This window comes from Camelus bactrianus, chromosome 4 (genome assembly GCF_048773025.1).
Source record: "Camelus bactrianus isolate YW-2024 breed Bactrian camel chromosome 4, ASM4877302v1, whole genome shotgun sequence".
NCBI lineage: Eukaryota > Metazoa > Chordata > Mammalia > Artiodactyla > Camelidae > Camelus > Camelus bactrianus.
In genome coordinates this window covers 56674315-56698461 of record NC_133542.1, presented here as the reverse complement: position 1 = coordinate 56698461, position 24147 = coordinate 56674315, and the positions used below count along the sequence as shown (strand labels likewise).

Genomic DNA, 24147 nt, shown 5'->3' with positions numbered 1-24147 from the left:
AATAAGTTCATTTGTGTCCTTTTCTTAGATTCCACATATAAGTGATATCATATGGTACTTTTCTTTCTCTTTCTGGCTTACTTCACCCAGTATGACGATCTCCAGGTCCATCCATATTGTTGCAAATGATATTATTTTATTATTTTTTACAGTTGAGTAGTATTCCATTATATACATTACAATTTCTTTTAATCACTTGTTGATGGACATTTAGGTTGTTTCCACATCTTGGCCACTGTAAATAGTGAGCAGTAGTATTTGTGAACTATGCATATAATAAGTCTAAAACACTTAGCTCTGCAATTGAATTTTCAACCTGTCTTTTCTGCCTTCTCTTTTGCTGCTCCCCTTCCTTCTGTCCTCAAGCTCAAGTCCCTCTGAAAAATCCACCCTTCCCAGAAAAAACACACTCCATTCGCCCCAGTGCCCTTTGCCATGCTGACACTTTAGTCTGCCTTTCTTGACCTTGTCTCATGATTAGACCTGTACGTATCTTCCCACCTGACTGGACTGTAAGCCGTCTGCAGGCAGGAGCTGCTATCTGTTTCATCTCTATATCACCCATTGTGCCATCGAGTTCTGTGCGATGCCCGTCATGACTTATTATGCATAAACTCTCAACGACATTTAAATTGCATTGTTGAATGTGGGTAACGTACACCTGAAAGCCTATTGTATTAAATGACATTATATCCGTGGCATACCATAAATACGAAAGGGGGGCTATTAGATAGAATTCTGCCAGAAATTAGTAATGACTCTCTCTCTTTTCTATTTGATAGAATATTACAAAGCTAAGCAGATGATATATTGAAGATGTTTTGACTTAATCAAGGCATTATATTATATTATATCATATAAACTTTTTAATTTAACATTTGCTCGGCTCCTGTATCATGGGGAAGCTAGTGTGCCCTCAAAGAGTTCACAGTCCACTGCAGGAAGAAGAGACAGTAGGTGTATGAATACAAAGCATTGTTTTTGCTCATTTCTTCAAACCAACAGATATTAAGTAGGGACAACGTAGGCAAAAAACTGCGCTAATCAGCAAACTAAAGCACATTGATTATTAGTGGTTTGAAATGTACTTAATATTCATATAACTGTATATTGAAATTTTTCCGTTTCCATTTTTCTTATGTTTATCTTTTCTTCTGCTCTCAACATTGATGAAATCTAATTTTCCTTCACTCTTCATGAACTTGTATAGGGAAAAAAATTACATACTTATTTTCACTAATCTCTAACTGAAATTTAGTTTTTTTTCCAGTTATGAATGTTGGTCATAAGCCACAGGCGGATAAGCAGTCCCTGTGACTTTGTCACCAACGGAAATCACAGGTATGTTCATGCTATATCACAATTGTTGCAGCCATGTTGAAACAACTGGTAACATTCATCACAACTTTGAAATCAATTGTGGTTATTTGATCTGCTTTGGGCTTGGCATTTAATGCATGAATAAAAAGTACATGCCTTACTATATCACAAATTTTTAAAAAAAAATTTTAATGGCTATATTTCATTACAAATGTTTTTTAATTTTGTAATCATACACATTTTATACGATTCTTTTAAGGAATCCATAGGCTTAATCAAAGTACCAAAAAGATCTGTGGTACCAAAAAAAAAAGTTTAAGGACCTTGATCTATGCTCTGATAGTAGTTATTCCTAACACACATCTGAGATCTTTCTCTGAGGTGATGTTCAAAGGCGGGGCTGAGCTTTGGAGCATAACTGCACATGGACTATTCTCCTGCTGTGGAACAGTGACAGCAACAGGTGTGAGAGCACGGTCTGTGAGAGTACGGTCTGTGATCCCCCATGTGACTGTCCTGCCCTGATCGCCCATGAGAGAAATCAGACCCATCTGCAAGTGAGTCTGGGCCTGTCTGTGTGTGTGTCTTGGCTTCGGTAACAGAGAATGCAGTTTAAACATAAGCTGCACCGTTTGAATCAAAACCAAACCATACACATCGCAGGCAGGAGGGAACTGACCCAGCAGACCCAGGTGGAGCCAGAACCACCCGGGAATCTTGGTGGACCATGAGGCAAATGTGAGTCATTGATGAAAAGTGGTTAGTTCCCAGAATACATGTCAATAAAATATAAAATAACTAACATCAGCATGTAAGAGTTGGGAAAAAAAATCTCTCTTCCTGCACGAATCTAGAGAGATGGGATTACATTTTACAGGTGAACAATTCAAAAGGAACAAGGTGGTACAGGAAACAGCCTGCCAAACGTAATTAGAGGAGTGATGCTAGAGTCTAGTTCTCCATCTCCAGTGACAATTTCTCATTATAAAGATCATCTCTTTCCCTAAAAGTACTGAAATGCTCTAACAATCAACCAGAGGAGCTTCTTAACCTTTGAGGGGTGCATTTTAAAATGTGGGCTCAATTGTAATCGAGAGAAAACTCCAATTTCAAAAAATACACGCACCCCAAAGTTCACAGCAGTACTATTTACAATAGCCAAGACATGGAAGCAATCTAAATGTCCATCGACAGATGACTGGATAAAGAGTTTGTGGTACATGTATACAATGTAATACTACTCAGTCATAAAAAAGAATGAAATAATACCATTTGCAGCAACATGGATGGACCTAGAGATTGTCATACTAAGAGGAGTAAATCAGAGAAAGACCAATATCAAATGATATCACTTGCATGTAGAATCTTAAAAAATGATACAAATGAACTTATTTACAAAACAGGAAGAGACTCACCAACATAGAAAACAAATTTATGGTTATCAAATGGGAAGGGGAGTGAGGGATAAATTAGGAGTTTGGATTAGCAAATACAGACTACCATATATAAAATACATAAACAAGGTCCTACTGTATGGCAAAGGGAACTACATTCAATAGCTTGCAAAATCTATAATGAAAAAGAATATATGTACAACTAAATCACTATGCTGTACACCAGAAACTAACACGACATTGTAAATCAACTATACTTCAATAAAAAAATAAAAATAAATTAGTGCTAAAAATTAGAAAGTGTTTTTTAAAAAAGAATGAAAAAACATGTGAAACAAATGGTACTTATTGCATATATACACACATACATACACACACACATACATACATACATACATACATACATACATACATACATACATACATACATACATACTGTCAACAGGAAGCCCTCCACAGCCACAGCCTGGTAATATGTAATCCAGAACACTCAAGGCAAGAAGTAATAACAGAAAGCTCATGGAGTTCCAGACACATAGAGACCTTGCCACCAGTAACACAGACACAGCCCTCAGAGGACTTTTTGGTGCATGGAGATTTCTGAAATGATGCTACAGAGATGAGAAGGGGCTTCTGTAATCAGGTCTACCAGGACAGATCTAAATGTAAATCTGCCTTTGCCATACTGCACTTATCAGAATTCTCACCTCAAAAAGCTTTTACATGTTGAATCTTACACTTAGATAAAATATTTCAAAGCAAATGTTATTACTCAATGAAAAAAAATATATTGATTCCCAGCCACCTATGAATTAGCATTCATTACACTCATCAAGCCAAACCATCAGCAGTATAATTAAATTTTGGCTTACCTCAAGCCAGGGGAAAAAAAGGCAACTATAACATTTGGGCCAACAGTGATTTCCTCTTCCCAGAACTTTAATTTCCTCTGTCTACACCTTGTCTCAGCTGGACACTAGGAAGGCCCACAGATTCTCTCTGCTGGATAAGTACGTGCCCCGAGAAAGGGCATCTATTTGAAAATCTTAATGATTATAAATGAAACCCAACACCATCAGCTCCCAGTTCCAAGTGCTTTGTTTTTCTTAGATTGAGTGTAAAGCACAGGAAATAATAAGAAAGGGAACTGAAACAGAGATAATCTTTTTTCATCCATTCTGAAATGAAATGTGGATCATATTTATTTCAGAGGTTTTAAAAGGGCATGAAAATTACAGGTGATACACTGGACAGAGGTTGTTTGAGGAACTACTGCAGTGGCTGGGACCTGGGACAGTTTGCTGCAGTGCTTGCATCTGGACAAACATCTCCTTGAGCAACAGAATACAAAGAAACTATAAGGGACTAAAAATAACTGCAAGCACGGACAGTTGGGGCAAATTACGAAAACAAGACACAAAAAGGCCAAAACCCAACTGCCACTTCTGAGGTGCCAGGAGAAAAGCAGGGTATTGAGCATGATCCCTGCACACAGCACCACCACCAGTTATTTGTTTTCACTCCCTTGTGCCACAGCCTTGCCTTAATTTCTCCTCTGGCCTCTTATCAATCTCTATTGATTAAAGAGTCTGAGAACCCAGGTCGGTAACATAAGTAAGAGGACCTATGGAAATAGTCAGAATCATTTAAGTATTTAGCACCAATTAAATGCCCCTTGCTTGATACTTTGTTTTATAAAAGGTGATGCATACAGTTGTATTGTCTTCCACTTTCAGTGAGGGGGATTGCAAGGAAATTACCATGAAAACTCTTGTGGATTTAATGTGGGATCATAGAGCATTCACAAGAGAAATTTCTCTCAAGCCTAGGACCTAAGAGAAACTGTTTTCTCCTTAATAACTAGTTTATCTATCTATCTATCTATCTATCTATCTATCTATCTACCTACCTATCTATTTATTTTGGCTTAGGTATTTTTTAATCTTGTAACCAATTGTTTTCCATCTTTGTTCTGGCCACTGGCAAGCCTAGAGCCAAATTTGCAGCCCACCTTCAGCAACTGAACAGAACATATGTGACATGCATTTGCTGTGTCCTAATCCTGCTCAGCTTTATATTCCCAAACCTAAATTTCCTTTTATCTTGATTTTATCACCCATTTTTGTATCCAATTGTATTATTAAAATAAAAAACACATGCTTATTACAATACATCATCTCAAAGCCTTTTTAGAATGAAGCTGTTTTTACTCGGTTGTTCTGTTAATGTTATTCATTTTAATGATTGCTGTAGTTAGGGTGTTGAGGTCTACCTTAAAAAGGACAAAGCCAACCCCATCCTTAGTTTGGCAAGAATTCTATAGCCAAGTCAAACCTTATGTTAAAGCCAAGGTTATATATGATCCCTACAGCAGCATAATTTCACTTAAGAACTAAGGGATCTCCAAAATCTCTAATTTGGGTCTTCTGAACCACAGAGTACGTGGTTTGCCAACAAATTTACCTGTTCCTCTCTAGGTCCACTGCTAGGAACCAGCTCCTCATTCTCTCTCCAATACTGATCTCAGTTGCTTTCTTCCCTTAAGAATACAAATGCATTCACGTCTTTCTCATGAACAAAAGAAGCTTCCTTTGATCCTATATAACCTTCTAGCTACTGTCCTTTACTTTCAAAGTCAAACTTCTGGAATGACTCTTGTAACCCTACTTTGCCCCTAACATTCATCCAGCCCGTAGGACTCTCACTTCTACCCCAATCATGCCTCTGAAATTTCTTTGCCAAAGATAACCAATGGATAACTAGTACTCAATTCCAGCAATCAAGTCTCAGCATTCATCTTACTTAATCTTAATACTTACATTCAGCTTACATACTTACTTACTTCCCTAATCTGAAGCATTTGACACCGTAAACTATTTTCTCTTTCTTGAAGCACTTTACTTCCTTGGATTCTAAGACACCACTCTTTCCATGACGTCTTTCCATCTCTCCTCTGTGTCCTCCTTGTTTGTTCCTTTTCCTTTTCCTGTACTTAAAATGTTGGTGCTCCCTGGGGATTTATCCAGGGCCCTCTTCTCTTCTTTCATCCATATGCTTGACTTCAAATCCATATCACCTCTGACTTAAACTCCAATCACGTGGCCAAGTTTATACCAGTTATTCCCTTGGATCTATTTGAAAAATCTGAATGATTGTAATTAAATTTCAAAGCACCTCAAATCTTAATGATCATAATAAAACACCACAGGAGCCTCAAACTCAGCATGTATAAAACTGAACTCATCATCTGTCATCTAAATCTGCTCTTGCCTCCTGTAGCCTCTCTCTTAATGAAGACACCAACATTCACCCAATTATCTCTTCCTTGACTTGCAGTACTCTTCTTATTAGCTACACTCCAATATTACAGTGGACAAACAATAATTCCTCTGTTCCCTGTTTTCTTGGCGTGGCAGTCATTGAATATAGGCCTTGAAATGAATAGAGATAAAGCTGCCTGGTTTTCTGCCTGTACAATCAGGCAGAGAGGGAGGCAGGGAGAACTCTCTTGACCTTCTTTAGGGGATGTGAGGCTGCTCCCTTTCCAGAGGCACAGAATGGGTAAGACGCTGAATTCTGTCTTCTTCTCAATTCCACTGGCTTCATAATTCGTGCAAATTCCTTCCAGAGGGGGATTATAGGTCATTTGTCTCAACTTGGGCATACTCGCTGCTTACCACAAATTTTGATTTCCTGTACTTTCACTATCATTTAGTTTGAAATATTTTCTGATTTCTCTGTGATTCCTTTTTTGACTCTTGAGATATCATCTAGTATCATTTTCCTTCAGCCTGAAGGAAAGCATGTTTTTATGTAACATGTTCATGCTGGTAACAGATTCTCCTGCTTTTTGTTTACTGGTGAATGTCTTTATTTTACCTTCATTTGTAAAGAATATTTTTTGCTGGATATAGAATTCTAGGTTGACATTTTTTTCTGTAAAGATTTCCTTCTGCTGTCTTTCACTCTCAGTATTCCTAAGTCAGTCATTATTTTAATCACTTTCCTTCTATATGTAATGTCATTTTTACTATGGTCCCTTTTAGAATTTTCTCATTTCCTTTGGGTTTTGTAGTTTAACTACAGTTTCAAAAAATAATAATAATTTAAGAAAAAACCACATTTAGGCATATAGTCAACCTAAGAAAGATCACAATGACAAAAACAGTGAACAAAATTTATAATTTAGCATTGGATAATAACCTAAAGTATAAAAAAAATCCGTAAGTCCATGCTGATATAGATAAAAGATTGAATAAATAAATAAATGGTGGAGAAAAGATAAGTCTCCCTACAGAAGAATTCCAAGTAAATTATCCAGGTACTTTCCCCTCAAGGAGGTGGAGCTTAATTCCCCGCCCTTTGGGAAAGGAAGAAAAATAACCTTGCAAAGAAGAAACTTGGCAAACACTTCCTCAACCAGGTGATCAAGGCTAGTACCATCTGTGATAAGTCATGTGTGTTTTTAACACATTTATTGTGGTGTGGTTCCTGTCCAGTAAACTACACATATTTCAGATGTATGATCTGATGAATTTTGATAGATGTATACACTCATGAAACCACTGTCACAATCAAGGGAGCGAACATGTCTGAGTGACAAGTCACGCTGATAGTGTGTACCCGGGGATGACGTGGCGAGACTGGCACTTCACCTCTGTGGTCTTCCTCCAAAAAGCCAGAACTCCATTCTAACCAGGAGGAAGACATGGGACAAACCCAAACTGAGGGAAATTCTATAAAATACATGACTAGTACACCTCAAAACTGCCAAGGTAATAAAAACCACACACAGTCTGAGAAATCATCACAGACGAGAGGAGGCTAAGAGACATGATGACCGCAGCTAGTATTCTTAGAAGGAAACTTATAACTTGAAATATTGATATTAGAAAAGGAGATCTTTTAATGATCTATGTTTCATTTCAAGATGCTGGCAAAAGAACAAAATAAACTGAAAGTACATAGAATAAAAGAAATAAAGAAAGGAATGGAAATCAATGAAATGGAAAACAAACAGTGAAGAACCCAGTAAATCAAAAGTTAGTACTTTGAAAAGATAAACAAAATTGATACATCTTTACAAAAACTAATCAAGAAAAAAGAAAATACAAATGACAAATATCAGGCGTGATTTCAGCAACATCACTATAGATTCCTGGGCACATTAAAAAAAAAAAGATAATAAGAAATATTATGAAAGACTTCCTGTCGATAGATTTAACAACTTAGATGATACATGCAAATTCCTTGGAAAATGCAACCTACTGAAAATTACACAAAAAGAAAGTTAACATATGAGTAGTCCTTTTCTTAACTAAAGAAGTGGAATTTGTAATGAATAGCCTTTCAATCAAGAAAAATTCAGCCCAGGGAATTACACTGGTGAGTTTTATCAAACATTGAAGGAAGACATACTACTGCTACTGAATTCTCCCCCCGAAATAGAGAAGGAAGACATCTTTCCCTACTAGTTTTATGATGTCAACATAACACTGACACCAAAGCCTGGCAAGGGCATTGCACGAAAAGAAAACCACAGGCAACATCTTTCATAAATATAGATGCAAAAACCTGAACAAAATATTAGCAAAGAGAATACATATGATTGTCTCATTAGATCTAGGAAAGAGCATTTGACAAATGTAACAGCTGTTCATTAAAAATAACAAAAACACAATCAGCACACTTGAGAAAGAAAGGACTGTCCCAAATTGGATAAAGGACATCTGTGAAAAGCCAATAACTAATTTTCAATTGTGGAAAAGACAAATCTTGTACCTTCCCCTGATGCAGACCTATTTATAAGTTTATCATCTAAGTGTGGATGAGGTTTCTTCATCAGGTGCAGGTCCAAGCTTCCACTCCAGCACTAGGGAGACTTCAGGCAATGATACTTATTATGTCTGCTCTCTGGTTTATGCTCCTCCACCCTACAGATCTTTAATTCTATAATCAAAAGCAGTCACAACCTAAGCTTTGAGAGTATCAAGATAGGCCCCCAGCTGTTGATGCCTACATGGTACCTGCATCTTAGTACCACCTAGAACGTCAGGGTCTAGGGATACGGCTTAAGACATGACAGACAGATGTGTGCTTTGGAAATGAACCAGAGCTCTATTCGGTTTCAGGGTGACATCACCAAGATGGCGGTGTGGGAGACACGAGACTCTGTCTCCCAGTGAAGATCAACAGTTAGACAGCTATCCATGAAAAAAAAAGTAGCTACTGGAGAGCTCAGAAGTCTACTTAAGAAACTTCAGTAACACAGGGGAACAAAAATAACCAAACAAATGGGAAGGAAGGGCAGCTTCATTTTGTCTGCACCAGCCTATTCCCCAGGCTGGCTGGCCTGCTGGCACTGCTCAGTGCCAAGGGAATGTCCCAGCTAGACAGAGCCCCCCTCACTGAGAAAGAGAAAGCAGGGTGGACAACCAGCTTCCCTCATCTTTCAGGGCACACATGAAGGACCTGTCAGGGTTTCACCCCATCGAGAGACCGGCAAAGTGGAGAAGTACAGAGACAATTAGGAATAAGGAAGAAAAGGAGGGGCTACCCGTATCGGCCAGGCAGTGGGAGTGACAAGACACAGATACACATTTTCGAGGGAGGCCTTAAAAAGAGTTATACACACACACACACACACACACACACACACACACACACACACACACACACACACACAAACCCTAATCTCTGTTTTTCCAGGGCATGACACTCCCTCCTATTCTTCTTGCACTGAAGCCATATGCACAGCACCCTGATACGATATAATGCTTCTAATTTTAAGACCTCGAGTGAAATTAACAGAAAGGCACATTTTGCAGCTGACACGGGCTGGGGGAACACAAATCAGGAGCCATTAAGAACTGTGCTTTAATTTACACAAGTGTAATTAGATTTGGAGAGCCATCCTTTTATTAAGCAATCAAGAATCCATAACTAAACCTTGTTCTGTACAGTTTAATTCTCAAATATATATTGTCCTTAGACTATTTAGCTCCAATAACAAGGAGAGAGTTTGGGGGATAATTGCCATCTCATGTACGTGAAAACCCAACTTAATAACAAGTTTGAATTAACCTTTACGAAATAGGTTGCTCTTCCCTGGCTCTCAATAGTAAGGATCTCTAAGTTGGTCGATCTCATTCAGAAAATGTAAAACCACAAGCTTCTTGGTCCAAACATACTATATTCATATGCATATGAGTATCATATTTATAGAATCATAGCTTGATATTTACACTAAGATTTTACTGATTTGCAGACACCGAGGTAATCAGATTCACAAGTTATTTTTTAAACACTAAGGAACTAGCCAAAGAAAAACATTTTTAGATTTTAAATTATTTATGACCCTCAAACTTTTCAAATTTGTATTTCTTAAAATAAGTGTACATTTATTTACATTGTAAACACGTTTTTCACAGCCACTTATTCTGCCCTGACTTTCCAAAAAATGTTTTATTTATCCACATGGAACCGCCCTGTGATGCCAACTAAAATGAAGAACCTGGTTTTGCTCTGTAACTGGCCTGTTTCACAGATTGCTGGACTCGAGTTCATAGGAGCAACCCCCTAGCAGGAGGGCTGTATTGGGGGGGGGGGGGAAGTATAGAAGGATGAGACCGTCATTTCTTGCATTATATGCAGTGTCTCAGCACTGTGAACATTGCTCCTGGAAGTGTGGTCTCCAGACCAACAGCATCATTATCTCCTAGGAAGCTTGTTGGGAATGTAGACTCTCCCAAGTCCCACTCAGACCTGCAGAATCAGGATCTGCCTTTTCATGCTGTCCCCAGGGGATTCATTATGCATCAGGGCGCAAGTCTCTGAGGAAATGAGCTTTTATTGTTGGTGTCATTAACTTTAAATGCTGGGCACTTCTGCCTCTAAAGATAAGATAAGGGAAGCATCAGAAGGATGAAGAACTTCCAAATTGTTTCTAGATCAACTTCTTTAGTGCTTCCCAGTATGACTCATAGGTACAGTTAAGCAGATCTTAATGCTTTTCAAAATTTAAAGGATTTGGACATGATTTCAACAAGGATGGCTAAAACAAATCAAGTGTCCAAAAAGGTTTAGCAGTGCCCGGCAAATCTTCCTGTGTTTTTGTCTGTTTGTTTGTTCTGTTCCGTTTTGTTTTCTTTGCATTCTGTTCTCTGTTTTGTTCTGCTGTGCTTCCTTGGGGATCCTGCTTTGCACTGTCATCTGAAAACGGAGTTTCTGATTCCTCAAGGGGGCAGACGTGCACCACAATACTGTTGTATGAACCATCATGGAGGGAGCCTTAGCCACAGGCTCATTAGTGCAAATAAAAACATTTGAAGACCATCCATTCTTCAGTCTAGTTTTAATATTGGGATTGGCTTGGCTAATTTTTTTTTTGAAAGTGACTTAAGCACTTGTCAGGTAACCAGTCCAGGCATTAAAAACAAAAATGTTTTTAAGCTAAATTAATCTCAGGGGCTGAGTCAGGCTGGGATCTGGGCGTCACGTAGGATCTCTGAACTCCTAAGAATCACTTAGGCTCTTGTCCTCTTGCCATGGGCTTCACACAGTATCTCATCTACCTTCCCCTAGCATAACACTTAGCACACTTTATTATAATTACTTAGCCAATTATACTTGTTCCTCAAGGATTGTGGCTTCCCTAAAGGCAGGAACTACATCATATTCATATTTGTACCCCAGGGGCCTAGAACAAGGCCTAGCACATAGTAGGTACTTAACAATTATAAGCTGAAATGAATAAATAAATGAACACAATTGACAAAGAAATGGAGGGACTTAAAGCAAGATAAGCAGTCTAAACAACTTACTTTCCAAGTAGGAAATACTTACAAAAATAGAGCCTACACAGACATAGAGAACAAACTTATGGTTACCACTGAGGGGAAGGGGATGGGAAGGGATAAACTGAGAGTTCGAAATTTGCAGACACCAACTACTATATATAAAATAGATAAACAAGTTTATACTGTACAGCACAGGGAACTATATTCAATATCTTGTAGTAACCTAGAATGAAAAAGAATATGAAAATGAATATATGTATGCATATGTATGACTGAAACATGCTGTGCACCAAAAATTGATACAACATTGAAAACTATACTTCAATTAAAAAAAGAATGCAAAAAAAAAAATAGATGGAGTCTAATATCTTTCATTTGGAGCCCATTCATTCAGAACTTATAAAATATACCTTTTGATTAGAATATACTCTATGCTCTGGTGCTATCTGTGAAGAAGAGTAAACAAGATGGGACAGATTTTATTGATTTGGTAGGAATTTAGGAAGCATTCCTTTATGTACTATTAGTGAAATTACCATTTCTGTTTAAACAGTAGGTCAAATACTATGAAGTTCTAGTCACAAAGCAGAATTTTGACTAGCACAGTTTGTCTTATAATGAGAAGAAAGAAATTTTCATTTCTTTAAATAAGATAAAATTCTAATTAAGCCTCTCTGTAACTGAGATTGGTCTTCCCTCTGAGGAGTCAAATTTGGGGGATTTTTATTATAAGTAATAAGAGAAATGACATTTTCTACAGGAAGCAAACGAACATGTTGGTACCTGGTGGAATTGAAGCTTCTCCTTCTCAAATTCATGAGTAAGTGCTTAACGAGTGTCAACACCAGTTTCATATTTTGGAGCCTTGAGCTCCAATGGCCAGAATATGCAGACAAAAACCATCAAATTCTGTCCTTCTATCCTTTGTAAGTTAGGATCCCAGCTAGAAAGAGATGGCACATTCAAACTGGATAACTGAGGGGAGCTTAGCAAAGGGACTGCTTTACAAAGGCATGGTCAGAGTGAAGAAAAACCAACAAGGATGGTGACGCACCAGGGCCTAACAGAGCAGGGAGGCCATCGTCACACCTGGTCCAGGAGAAGCAAAGGCGGGGGGGGAGTGATTCTCAGAACTGGGAGAGAACTGGAGCTATAGCTGTAGCACAAGGCTACAGGCAGGGGCTGCGGCCTTCAGAGAAGGAAAGCAACCCACTTCCCTGTGAGAAAGGAGATCATAGAAGAAATACGCTGACCTCACTCTCCTTTCACCCTTGGGTCTCTGGCTGGTGCCTTCCATTGAGCCAACCCAACAGAAAGTCAAAGGGCAAGAGAGCCTAGTTGATGTAGACCACAGAGATCAGCCTGCGAGGGCACAAAGCAGTGGGGGAAGGGTGGAGAGCAGATCTGATGGGTGACACAGAACATCCACCCTTTACAAAACTCTTCCACTACAAGTATTTATGATCTCATTCATAAACCTATTTTGCCATATACACTCCTAAGAATTGATTGAAAAAAGACATGTATAACAAATTTTCCAATAACAATGACATTTGGTAGTTCCTAATATTATTTTCCCAGGAACCCATGATTCATTGATTCAGTCACTCAAAGATACGGTAAAGGCAAGTTTTCTATTTCCCTGAAACCTGCTGAAATGAACTAAAAGAATGAAAAATTGGAAAGAAAAATGTGTCTACAATGAAACTTGCAAAGAGCAAAGACTCTCAAATCACAGACTATAAGAATTATCTGCTAAAAAGAGTAAAAATTCGATTCAGTCAATGGACAACCCTAAAAGGTGATCTAGATTTTTACACATCTCAATAGGTTTGCAAATTTCTGTATAATTAAGGAGAGAGTTCAGAGAGGCCCAGCATTGGAATGGTGAGGCATGGTGTGAGCAGGTCACGGGCAACATGGGAAACAACTGTGTGGAGGGGCTGGTTCCATACCAGAGTGGTGCAGAAAGTGACACTGAATTTCTTCCTTCTTCACTATCTGAGAAAGCCTGAAACTTACCATCTAAACATAGAGAACTAGTCTGGAGGTGAGAGATGTAAAAAAAGAGAAGAAAAATAAAAATTACCTTTGTAGATGACTTGCAGTGTTTGGGATGCTAAACAGAGTCAACTATGTAGTGATAAATAAGTACTAAGTAGCTGTGTGTCCCTCCAACTCCAACACACACACAAACACACAAACACACACACACACACACACACAAAGTGAGATGAGATGAGATATGTGAGTCTGGGATGCATGACCTGAGGGATCCACTCACTCACTACAAGGCATTTTTAAAACAGAAGACATTGTAAAGTTGTAAGAAATTTTTATGAGACAAAATATTTAATCCAAAGTCACTGTCTGCCCCAAACACTGCTCCTTTCCTTCCCACTTATTCTTGGACAAATAGCAGTTTTGTCCAGGATTACCTCCATTTGGAAATGGGTAATCAGTGCAAAGTTGTCAACCTGTGTGGATTCTATATACTTAACTATTATTTTTAAAAAGAGAGGAAAGATTTACAAGCAAAAGACAGATAAATATATTTCAGGAAAATGACAAGAAAATCGATGAAATTTTCAGATAAACACTTCTCCATACATTTGAAGAAATTAAAGAAAATATGAACCCTCTAAAAAATACGTGCAAAATGAGCTGGCAGAGTCAGAAAATAAAGTGATGATAACAATATAACCATCACAGAGGTAAAAGCTACATTAGAATGGGTAAGAACTCAACCAATATTGCTAAAAAACAGCTGCCTAGAGGATAGATTTTAAAATGTAACAAAAACTCATGGGAAAATCAGGAAAAATGAAAGCAATTCAAAATAACTATGGAGGGCAGTGAGTAATAGATGTACCTGTTGTAGGTAATAGAACAAACAATTTTTTTTAATTGAAGGCCAGGAAGAAAACACCTTTATAAAAAATAAACGAAAATATGAATCTTCAGATCAAAGGAACATACCATTTTCCAGGAAAAACTGACACAATGACTTACAGTGAGAAATATCACAAAAAAAGATGCTGCTACACTTTGATGTTTAAAAATAATTTTACCAGCAAAAGACCAAAAAAAAAAAGCCAGAGGAATTAATCAGGCTAGCCTCAGACTTTTCCAGAGAAACAGTCAATGCCAGAACACAATGGAACAATGTTTTATAGGATTATGACAGGAGGGAAAACATGATTCTATAATTTTATACACATGCAATAGGTTTGTTCATAAAAGCAACAAAAAGGCATTCAGAATATAACACCCTTGGGCCCCATTGGAAAACAAAGCCTTCCAACTGAACACTAAATCAACACGACCACTGGTGAAAGGGCTGGTGGTGATCTGGACTCCATTTGGATCCCAAGGTGAAAACTAAGCCCACAAAGCATGGTCCTGCCTCAGGGCCTTTGCAACTGCTCTTCTTCCGCAGTGGGTCACCCTCTCACTTTGTTCAAGCATTTATTCAAACTCACTAGCTCGGAAACCAGCAGGTTCCCTGACTACTCTATCAAAAGTAACCCTCCCTTATTGCTCTCCAGTCTCCTATTGGTTTTTAATTTTATAGTTAACATTTATCACTTCCTGGTATTTATATATATATATATATGTTTTTTTTCTCCATTATTAAATAGAATGATTGTGAGGGGAAGATCTGTTTCAGTTTTGTTCACTACTGTAATTTCAGTGCTCAGCACAGTGCCTAGTACATAAATGACACTCAGTTGAATGAACCATGAATTATGAATTCATAGTTGAATGAATTATGTTTACAGTTCAACATTGCAAATGTTAAAAACTTTGAAAACGTAAAACTCCCACTATTAACTGCAACAAATGGTAAATGGAAGGCTAAGTGATGGTTGCTCATTTCCTTAACTGTCCGAGTAAGGAATCAATCAAGTCTAAATTTGACAAACTTGAACAATGTAAAAGAGTTCCCATGCTATGTTCTCTTTGCCTTTTGGCTCCCAGACTGTTCTAGAGGAGTGTCTGGCAAAGCCTGTAGGTGTGGTATCAAATTAGTAACTGCAGGTACTACACAGTTCATGCCTACAAACACATTGATCTGCTACTCAACCCAACAAAGAAGGCTGCCAAGTACAATCACTTAGGACCCTCTTAGCTTATTATCTAGACTTCTTTCTCATTTTAACTAAGATGCTCTTATTCTATTAAAACTAATCATTCTCATGAATAAATGATTGTGTTTTTATTTTCACTCTGTCATTTTAGATGAGTGAACTTGGCTTATTCAAAATGCTCAGATATTGGCAGACAACAAACTCTCTGGCTTTTAAAATGGATAATTCCCTTCTCCTGTTGCAGACACCTGCAGCATTCTGGTGGCTATGACACATTTTCTGTGCCATTCATTTTAAATGAGGAAAGGTGCAAAAATCTCTTTGGTGGCTCCATTGCATTTAGCCATCTCTGAACCGTCTTCCCCTTGCTGCCAAAACTCCAGCCACATGACCCTTCTTCCAGTTCTTCCAACTTGCTGAGGTCTCTTCTGCCCCAGGGCCTTAGCACATGCTGCTTTCTCAGCCCAGAGTGCTTCTTCTCTCTACTCCTCAGCTAGCTAACTCCTACTCATTCTTTGGATCTCACATTAGATTTCAGTTCCTCAGAGGGGTTTCACTGACCCCCCAATCTAACCTATATCCCCTTCCTGCCATTTTCTCTGGGTTTTTTCCCTTCATGGCATTTACTGCACTCTGTATTTAAAGATCGCTTGTGATTACTGGTTGAACATCTATCCCTTCATGAGACTATGAACTCCAGATGATGAAAATCATAACCATTTTGTTGACCAGTGCTAACCTCCACAAATATATGTTGGTTATATAAAAAATAAAATCAGGAAGTGAATTTTATTCCTCTTTTTAATTTGCTTTCCTAAACATAAGTTGGACACAGTAAGTAAGGAGAATTGAGTCCCTATCTAACTCCTATTTAAAGGAGGCTGTCCTACCTGGGATGAGATTTAGGGAGGGTTTAGATTGAGGGGAATAACAAGATATGACATACAGGAAATTTCAAGGTAGGACAGAAAAAAAGTGGTATTCTGAAAGGGGAAATAAAGAGTTAAAAAGGGAATGGCATTAATGAAGCAAAGGAAGTGGGGTAGAGAACAGACAGTCAGTTAGAAATACGGGAGGTTAACTGGAAGGCAAGGAGGGCTTTGGAATGTCACTCAGGAATGGGAAAGTCGGGGCCAGGTCCACTGGGGAGAAGGAGGCTGGTTGAGGCACCAACCTGGATCCCGGAGGAGGGAGGGGGGAGTGTGATGGGACAGGTCTTTGTTCACAAGGAGTTTCAGGCGAGAGACAGGCACACCTGGAACAAAAGCTTAGCAAGGAATGGAGAGGAAATGGGGGACGGTCTGAGGAAGTAAACGTACAGATCCTGTATGCCGTTACACAGTTACTGAACTCCCATGTTTTAAGTCTGGGAGATACGTTATACATTAGAGTATTAATATTAATATGAGACTGTAAAGATGAAAATTGCTGCCCCGGCAAATAACCAGGGTAACTCTTTAACCTTACACAGTGGGATGACTAGACTCATATTCAGTCTCTTATAAAAGACAGTCTCCATGTCAAGAAAATGGCAACGTGGAAGGGGAATGGAGCAGGCCAGGGGCGCGTTGTCCAGTTTGTGCTCTGTATCCCCAAGCCTGCTGTGTCTTCTGGTTGATTCTCCACATTTACAAAGGCATCTTAGGAATTGTGCTACTCTCAGTTGCCCTTGGGGCATTGTAGTTTTTAATCAATTGTCTGGAAAAAAAAAAACAGCTTGGTGCCAACCTGACACCCCATAAATGTCAATGGAAAACACTGGAGACCATAGTAATAATGATAATAGATACTATTCATAGGTAATTGGCATTATTCATTGAGTTTACTTTGTGCCAGGCTCTATTCTAAAAACCTGGTATGTATCAACTTGTTTAATCGTCACAAAATCACAGGAAAGAGTTATTATTACTATTTCTGTTTCCAGAAATGAGGCCCAGAGAGGCTGACGTCATTCAGCAAAGTGTAAAAGGACTCAAACCCAGCAAACTGACTCCAAAAGGCTTAATCATTAGCTCCTTAAATTCGTATACACCATACAATTGACAGAGCTCTTTAGAAGAGATAGAAATATTATCTGATCCTCTTAACCCTTAAAAGTGGGTAAGGAACATCTTTATCTCCATTGTATAAATAAGGAAACTGAGGCTCAGACGACATCAAATTACTGGTGTAGGAAATCAATAGCACTTGAACCAGCCAAGGCAGGGGCTGAAATCTACAACTCATCACTGCTAAATGCCACACCATCTCTCACTTCTGCTTTAGCAGCCTTGTTGGTGAGGATTAAATTGCATCTACACAATCAGATATGCAGGGGGTGGATAAAAGCTGCAACTAGGGTTTATTGGGTTTGGCATGAAAGCCCTGATACTTGAAAACAGGGCATTATCTACAGGCTGAAATATGATTTTCATACAGCCTCAATGTCAGGGAGTACCCGTGGGAAGAGAACAGGAGGAGGAGAAGCTGACCAAGTGAGCAGTTATCTAATAGCTGGCTCCCAAAATGACCCTTTCCTGGAGCCTGTCGCCTGTCAGAGTGGCTCTGCTGCAGTAGCAGCCTGAAAGAGTGACCAAAAAAGCAACGTAGGGATGCAAAGACAGAGGAGAGATGAACCCCAGTCTGAACCAGCACCGAGGCCCTGTATTGTGTCTTTTCTGGTTAACGCCCCTCTTGCCTTCCTGCCCTCTCTTCCCCACCCCTCGCATGCGGTGCCCCCTGTGCCAAACGTTGTAATTAAACCCCGGCTGCCGGTCCTACGGTCTGTCTCCTTTCTCAATTACCCCAGGAACAAATCAATTATTTGGGGGTCCTCATGGTTTCTAGTAGCCAAGGCATTGCAGCTCTGGCTCGTATTACCCACTAACTCATCATCCTTCCATTACACGCTTCACACTGAACCACATTGGCTTCTGATCCGCAGTGACCACCCCCCCTCCTTTTTTTTAAACTGCAGTCCAATAATGCTGACATGGTTAGGAATCGGAAGTAACGGCTATTGCGGCCAACTCCCTGAGTAGCGGAAGCTTAGGGCAGGGACGGGGAAGCCTAGAACGTGCCTCCCTCCTTAGCAACATCATCCCCTCCGGAGGCCCTGCTGGCCAAGAGGCAGCGGCCAAAACCACGAATCCCGGGGCTCCTACCCCTTGGCTCCTGCCACCGCGGCTGCTGCTATAGAAACGCCAGGCATACACCTGCGGCTGAAATTAAACACCCATCCCAGACCGGGATCAGAGCCGATCGGCCTGCTGCCTCGGTCGCCATGGCAACACGCGGAGGGGAAGGCAGCGAGTGGCGCGCGCGGCGCGGGGATACTCACTCCATCTCCGGGCTCTGGGAGGCCGGGCGTGCTGCTGCGGGGCTCACCGGCGCTGCTGGCCTTTGCCGAAGCCGGGCGCTCTGGCCGCGCCGCGCGCGAGGTGGTGCCGGGAGCGTCTCCCCTCCCTGCCCGCACCCCCTCCTCCCCTTGAGGGTTGAAAGTGAACGCTCAGGCTCTCTCAGCTCCCAGCCTGCGAATAAAACGGGAAGCAATTGGATAATGTTGTTCGCTGGGCGCTAGACAAGCCACTCTACTTAAGTGTTTGGGGAGGGAGCGCGCAGGCAGCTGCGCGCCGGGCAGTGTGGCCACCAGCGCGCAGGGCCCGGGCGCCCGAGGCGCCAGGTGCGCCAGCGGCTCCCCTGGGACAGGCGGCGCTGCCTTGAGACGCCGGGAACCGGTGGGAGGGGCAGATGCGTGGCTGCGGCGCGTGGCACAGCCCAGAGCGCGCAGGGAAAACGATTGAGTCATTGGCAAGGTTGCACTGGGCACCCATTCGGAAACGCCATTGTGCCAGTTCAGCGGGCATCTGTCTGAGTTTCCCAAGGGAAACTCCAGCTGCGCTGCGGCGCGTTAATGCGGTGTTCCATCACTTTGGCGACCCCACGCCCTTCTTACCGCTCCACATTCTGCATATTCCCGCCTGCCAGGAAGATATTGTCCAGCGTTACTTTCCCTAGTTGGTTCTTTGAAAACAATCGACATATTGAATATGATTTCCCAAATTACCATGGCCCCACCCCACAGTTTTAAGCCTCCCGGGGCATACAGTCCCCTCCTACACCCCCTCTGAGAATCCTCCGCTCCTAACGGTTTCCCGAGTGGGAACCTGGCTCCCACTCAGGTGTCCTACACCTGCTGCAATGAACAGTAGGTGAGACAAGTTTCAGGCTTTCATCTTGTCTCACTGCCCGGCCCTTCAGTGAGTAAGTGTCTGCTGGGTGCTGAGGATGCAGCTGTAAGCGTGGCCGTCACAGTCCCTGTCTTGGTGGAGCTCACAGGCTAATGTAGAAGGACAAAGCACAGAGAAATAGAAAAATAAACATATCACAGGCTGAAGATATTGCTATAAAAACTAAGTAGTAAAATGCTGTGATGAATGTTTTAAAATTAATTTCTGATGATGACTGCACAACTCTTGAATAAAGTAAAAAGCACTGAATTGTACATCCTGGGGAAATTTTGTGGTTTATGAATTATATCTTAATTAAGCTGTTTAAAACAAATACTCTGATGGAGAATAAAAGGGAAATGGACCTGCTAAGGGAAGGTGTTCAAGAAAGCGTGGGCACACACGGGACTGGCCTGAGAGATGGGAGGGCTGGGATACAGGGGGAGGGCACTCTGAGAAGCTATCAGCTTGTTTGGTGACTCTAGATAAGAAAGTGCTACCCATTCAAGGGACTGAGAGGAAACCAGTGCAAAGTGGTCTGGGTAGATTCACTCCCTTCCTTTCCCTCTGGAAAGTAAGCGACAAAGTCAAGGCCTGTGAAGATTCACAGAGATGTTTTATGGAAAGAGATTCTAGATTTTCTCCTATTTCTATTCAGAGAATCCAGTGTGAATTTAGAGATCGTGAAACCCTCCCTCAACCCATGTGCCTCTGCAGATGCCATCCTGTCTTTACTCTTCCCCTTCATAGTCAAGACGCTTGGAAGGGTTGCCCATACTCTCTTGCCTTTTGTGTTTGGCTTCTTTCACATAGCAAATGCTTTTGGGAGTTATCTGTGTTGTTGTGTGTAGAGGTAGTTCCTTTCCGTTGCTCAATAGTATTCCATTGCACAGATGTGCCAAATGTATTTATCCACTCACCAGCTGATAATTTATATTTAGATTGTTTCCAGTGTGTGTCAATTACTAATAAAACTGCTATATACGTTTGTGTACAGGTCTTCGTGTGAACATATGTTTTCATTTCTTTTGGGTCAATACTAGAGTCACTCCTGTTTTGAAGCACTGTCTTCTATGACGCCACACTGCCTGGATGCTAGCTACCCCGTATCTGCTACTGCTCTCTTAAATGTTGGCATTCTGCTGGGTCTAGCTTTAACTCTCTTCACTTTTCACTGCACATCCCCGCCCTATGCAATTTCATTTACTTCCATGGCTTTATTTAACTATTTACATGGTGCTTCCAAAACTAAATCTCCAGCCCTAAATTTCAAAACTGAATATCCAAAGACCATATTAACATCTTCACAAACACCTCAAGCCAATTATGTCTCAAATTCACTCATCAATTTCACCTGTAAATCTCCTCCTAATACCCTGCCTACCTATCCTCACAACAGGAAGGGGAGTGTCTGCACGGATACCTGGGCATTGTCTTTGATTCCTGACCATCCTGACTTGTCCTCCCCAGTCAATGAACAAGATCAATCCGGGCTTACCTCCTGAACAGCCACAGAGCACATGCACTTCTCCCTATCCTCACTGCTGTTAATAAAACAGCCTCTCTCCTGGCTTTCTGGCCTCCTGTCACATCTTGTTCCTACCCATTCAATTGAACAGCTGGAGCAATCTTCCAAGAATGCAAATCTAATCATATATCCCCTTGCCTAAAACCTTTCCATCGGCATCTCTTTAAGATAAAGGTTAAATTGAATTATAGGTGCACCCTAAGTTTTTTGAAGTTAGTAGATTAACTATTATAATTTTAAAATGCAATAGAAAAACAAGAATTAATTCATTTTATAGGGCTGGCTTATACTTCTTATTAAGAGTCATAAATACAGCATTTGCTGTATTTAACTTTAGGAAAAAAAATCACATGCTTCAGAGTCAAACGGACCTTAGTTAAAATTCCAGTTTAGTCATCTACTAGCTTTGTGATTTTGGACCTATTAGTTAATTTTAGTCTCAGGTTTCTTTACCTATAAAATGAGGAGAATAATTCTTAGCTTTAAAGGTTGGTTTGAAAATTAGATACAATGTATATAAATTACCTAGTATCATGCCTGGTACTTAGTAGATACCCAGTAAACAGTAGCTATAATAAACTATCATGATGATCATCATCATCACATCATAACTTTCTGCTGAAATCTCTAACATTTTAACACCCATCTTTATGTATCTTCATAGTATTCCGTTGAAGATGTGAAGTCAGTACAGACATAGATACTTAAGTGACCAATTTGTTTATTCTCACTGATTAAATGAGAATGTTACACTAGATGTTACTATTTGTTTATTCATTAAAAATTTACATATATATAGCATAGCTGCAAAATAGCAGGTATGATTATGTGAATCCATTGATACACATTCTCTGATAGTTTATTCATTTAAGCTGAGCTCACTGGGTACTCCTAGCACACAAAATACATGTTAACTGACTTGGAAGTCAATAACTTAACAACACTACCTACCTGAAATTTAGTCTAGAACCAGGAAATAAACAAAACAACAATAATATCATAAAGTCCAGTCCATAAGCACTAATTCTTTTTTAATATATTTTTATTCTTATTTTTTATTGAAGCATAGTCGATTTACAATGTTAGTTTCAGGTGTACAGCAAAGCCATTCAGTTATATATATATATATATATTTTTTTCAGTTTCTTTTCCATTACAGCTCATTACAAGAAACTGAATATAGTTCCCTGTGCTATACAGTAGGTCTTGTTGTTCATTCTATATATAAGAATGTGTACCTGTTAATCCCAAACTCCTAATCTATCCCTCCCCATCCCTTCCCCTCCTGGTAACTATCATTTGTTTTCTATGTCTGCATAAGCACCAATTCTTAACATTCTTAGGGTCATAACCTTCTTGAGTACCTGATGAGAACTGTGTACCCTGCTTCCAGGAAAAACACACAGGTGTCACAAACCCACATTTTGCTTAAAATATCAGGTGGTTTGTGGACCCCTGGAGCCCATCCATTGTCTATGGACCTCAGGCTAAGCTTTAATTGTCTGGAGTTTGCAACTTGCTTGTACCTACTCTGTTTTATATTTATCCTGTGATGATCTTGTAAGAGTTACAATTACTACCATCTTGTAGATGAAGAAACTGAAGCTTAGAGTAGTTAAATAACTTAACTCAGGTTATATTTTAGTGAAAGTCAAATTCTTTATCAACAGAAGCAAAATCTTCAGCCTTCTGGTCTAAAAACAGAATGACCAGCTCTGAGAGAATACCTACCAGGATTTTTATATAAGGATTATGCATAAGCTTTAGAATAGGAATTCTTAAACTGGGGACCACGGTGGACTTAGGGAATCTGCCTGAGATTATAGGCAGAATTATGGGTTGGGGTGTGTGTGAGGATAGAGATTAGGGGTCTATAACTTCCACTGTGAACTCAGTGTTTCCTAATTCAAAACAAACAAACTCATAATATGACTACTTTCGATATAATTCTGAGCATATTTGGTTAAATCGTTTCGTGGTTCAGTAGAAACAGAAACACAGACTTTGAAGGGGTTGGAGAGGAACAGGAAAAGTGTTACTTCAGGCAGTAGCAGCTAAAGGTGAGGAAGTAAAGTGCAAAAATGGGCACAGGACAACAAAACAAAACAACAACAATGTCGGTTTGGAATCCTTCAGTGTAGGAACAAGCAACCCTACCCATCACAGTAGCTCCTGAGAGAATCATAGGATAATCATGTCCCCTACTTTGTGTTAAAGGCTAAATAGGCTTTCATACAGCACAGGGAACTATATTCAATGTCTTGTAATAACCTTTCATGAAAAAGTATATGAAAACGAATAAATGTATGTATGTGCATGACTGAGACATTGTGCTGCACACCAGAAATTGACATATTATAACTGGCTATACTTCAATTAAAAAAAAAAGATTAAATAGGCTTTCAAATGTTTCCATTTATATTCGATTGTTTATGTTTATATCTTGCCTAGGCTAAAATGTAGTTACTTGGAAAGTATATTCAGTGTTCCTGTTCACTCTCCTTCCTCGTCAACTGGATAAATGGAGATACTGCTATCATTTCCAGTCTAACGGGGGAGGAAGAAAATAAAAATAAGCACAATCATTTTGTCAAGCTAAAGGCATGACTCCAATACATCAACAAATGCAAAGCAAACCACAGACTGACAATTAATACAAAAACAGCAGTCTTTTAATTTACTTGGCATTACTGGATTTCAACTGTCTGTACTCTAAGAAGTATGACATCCTGTGGAGCTTTATGTACTTTTCATATTTTATAATGTGAGTCACACTACCCTTTTACTTCCATGTAAATGATGTCACTG

The 24147-nt window shown here is 39.8% G+C and overlaps 1 protein-coding gene across 6 annotated transcripts in view; it reads right to left on the bottom strand.

Moving 5' to 3' along the window:
* Nucleotides 1-24147, bottom strand: part of PALM2AKAP2 (PALM2 and AKAP2 fusion) — a 448665-nt gene that overhangs the window by 405922 nt on the left and 18596 nt on the right. For 3 of the 6 annotated variants that reach the window (XM_074361980.1, XM_074361972.1, XM_074361974.1), the window contains exon 2: nt 18923-19112. In XM_074361980.1, coding sequence (XP_074218081.1) covers nt 18923-18927 — 5 coding nt within the window. In that variant the 5' untranslated portion in view covers nt 18928-19112. Of the gene's footprint in view, nt 1-18922; nt 19113-24147 lie in introns of those variants that run through there. The other 3 variants (XM_074361975.1, XM_074361973.1, XM_074361976.1) reach the window with 1 other exon arrangement.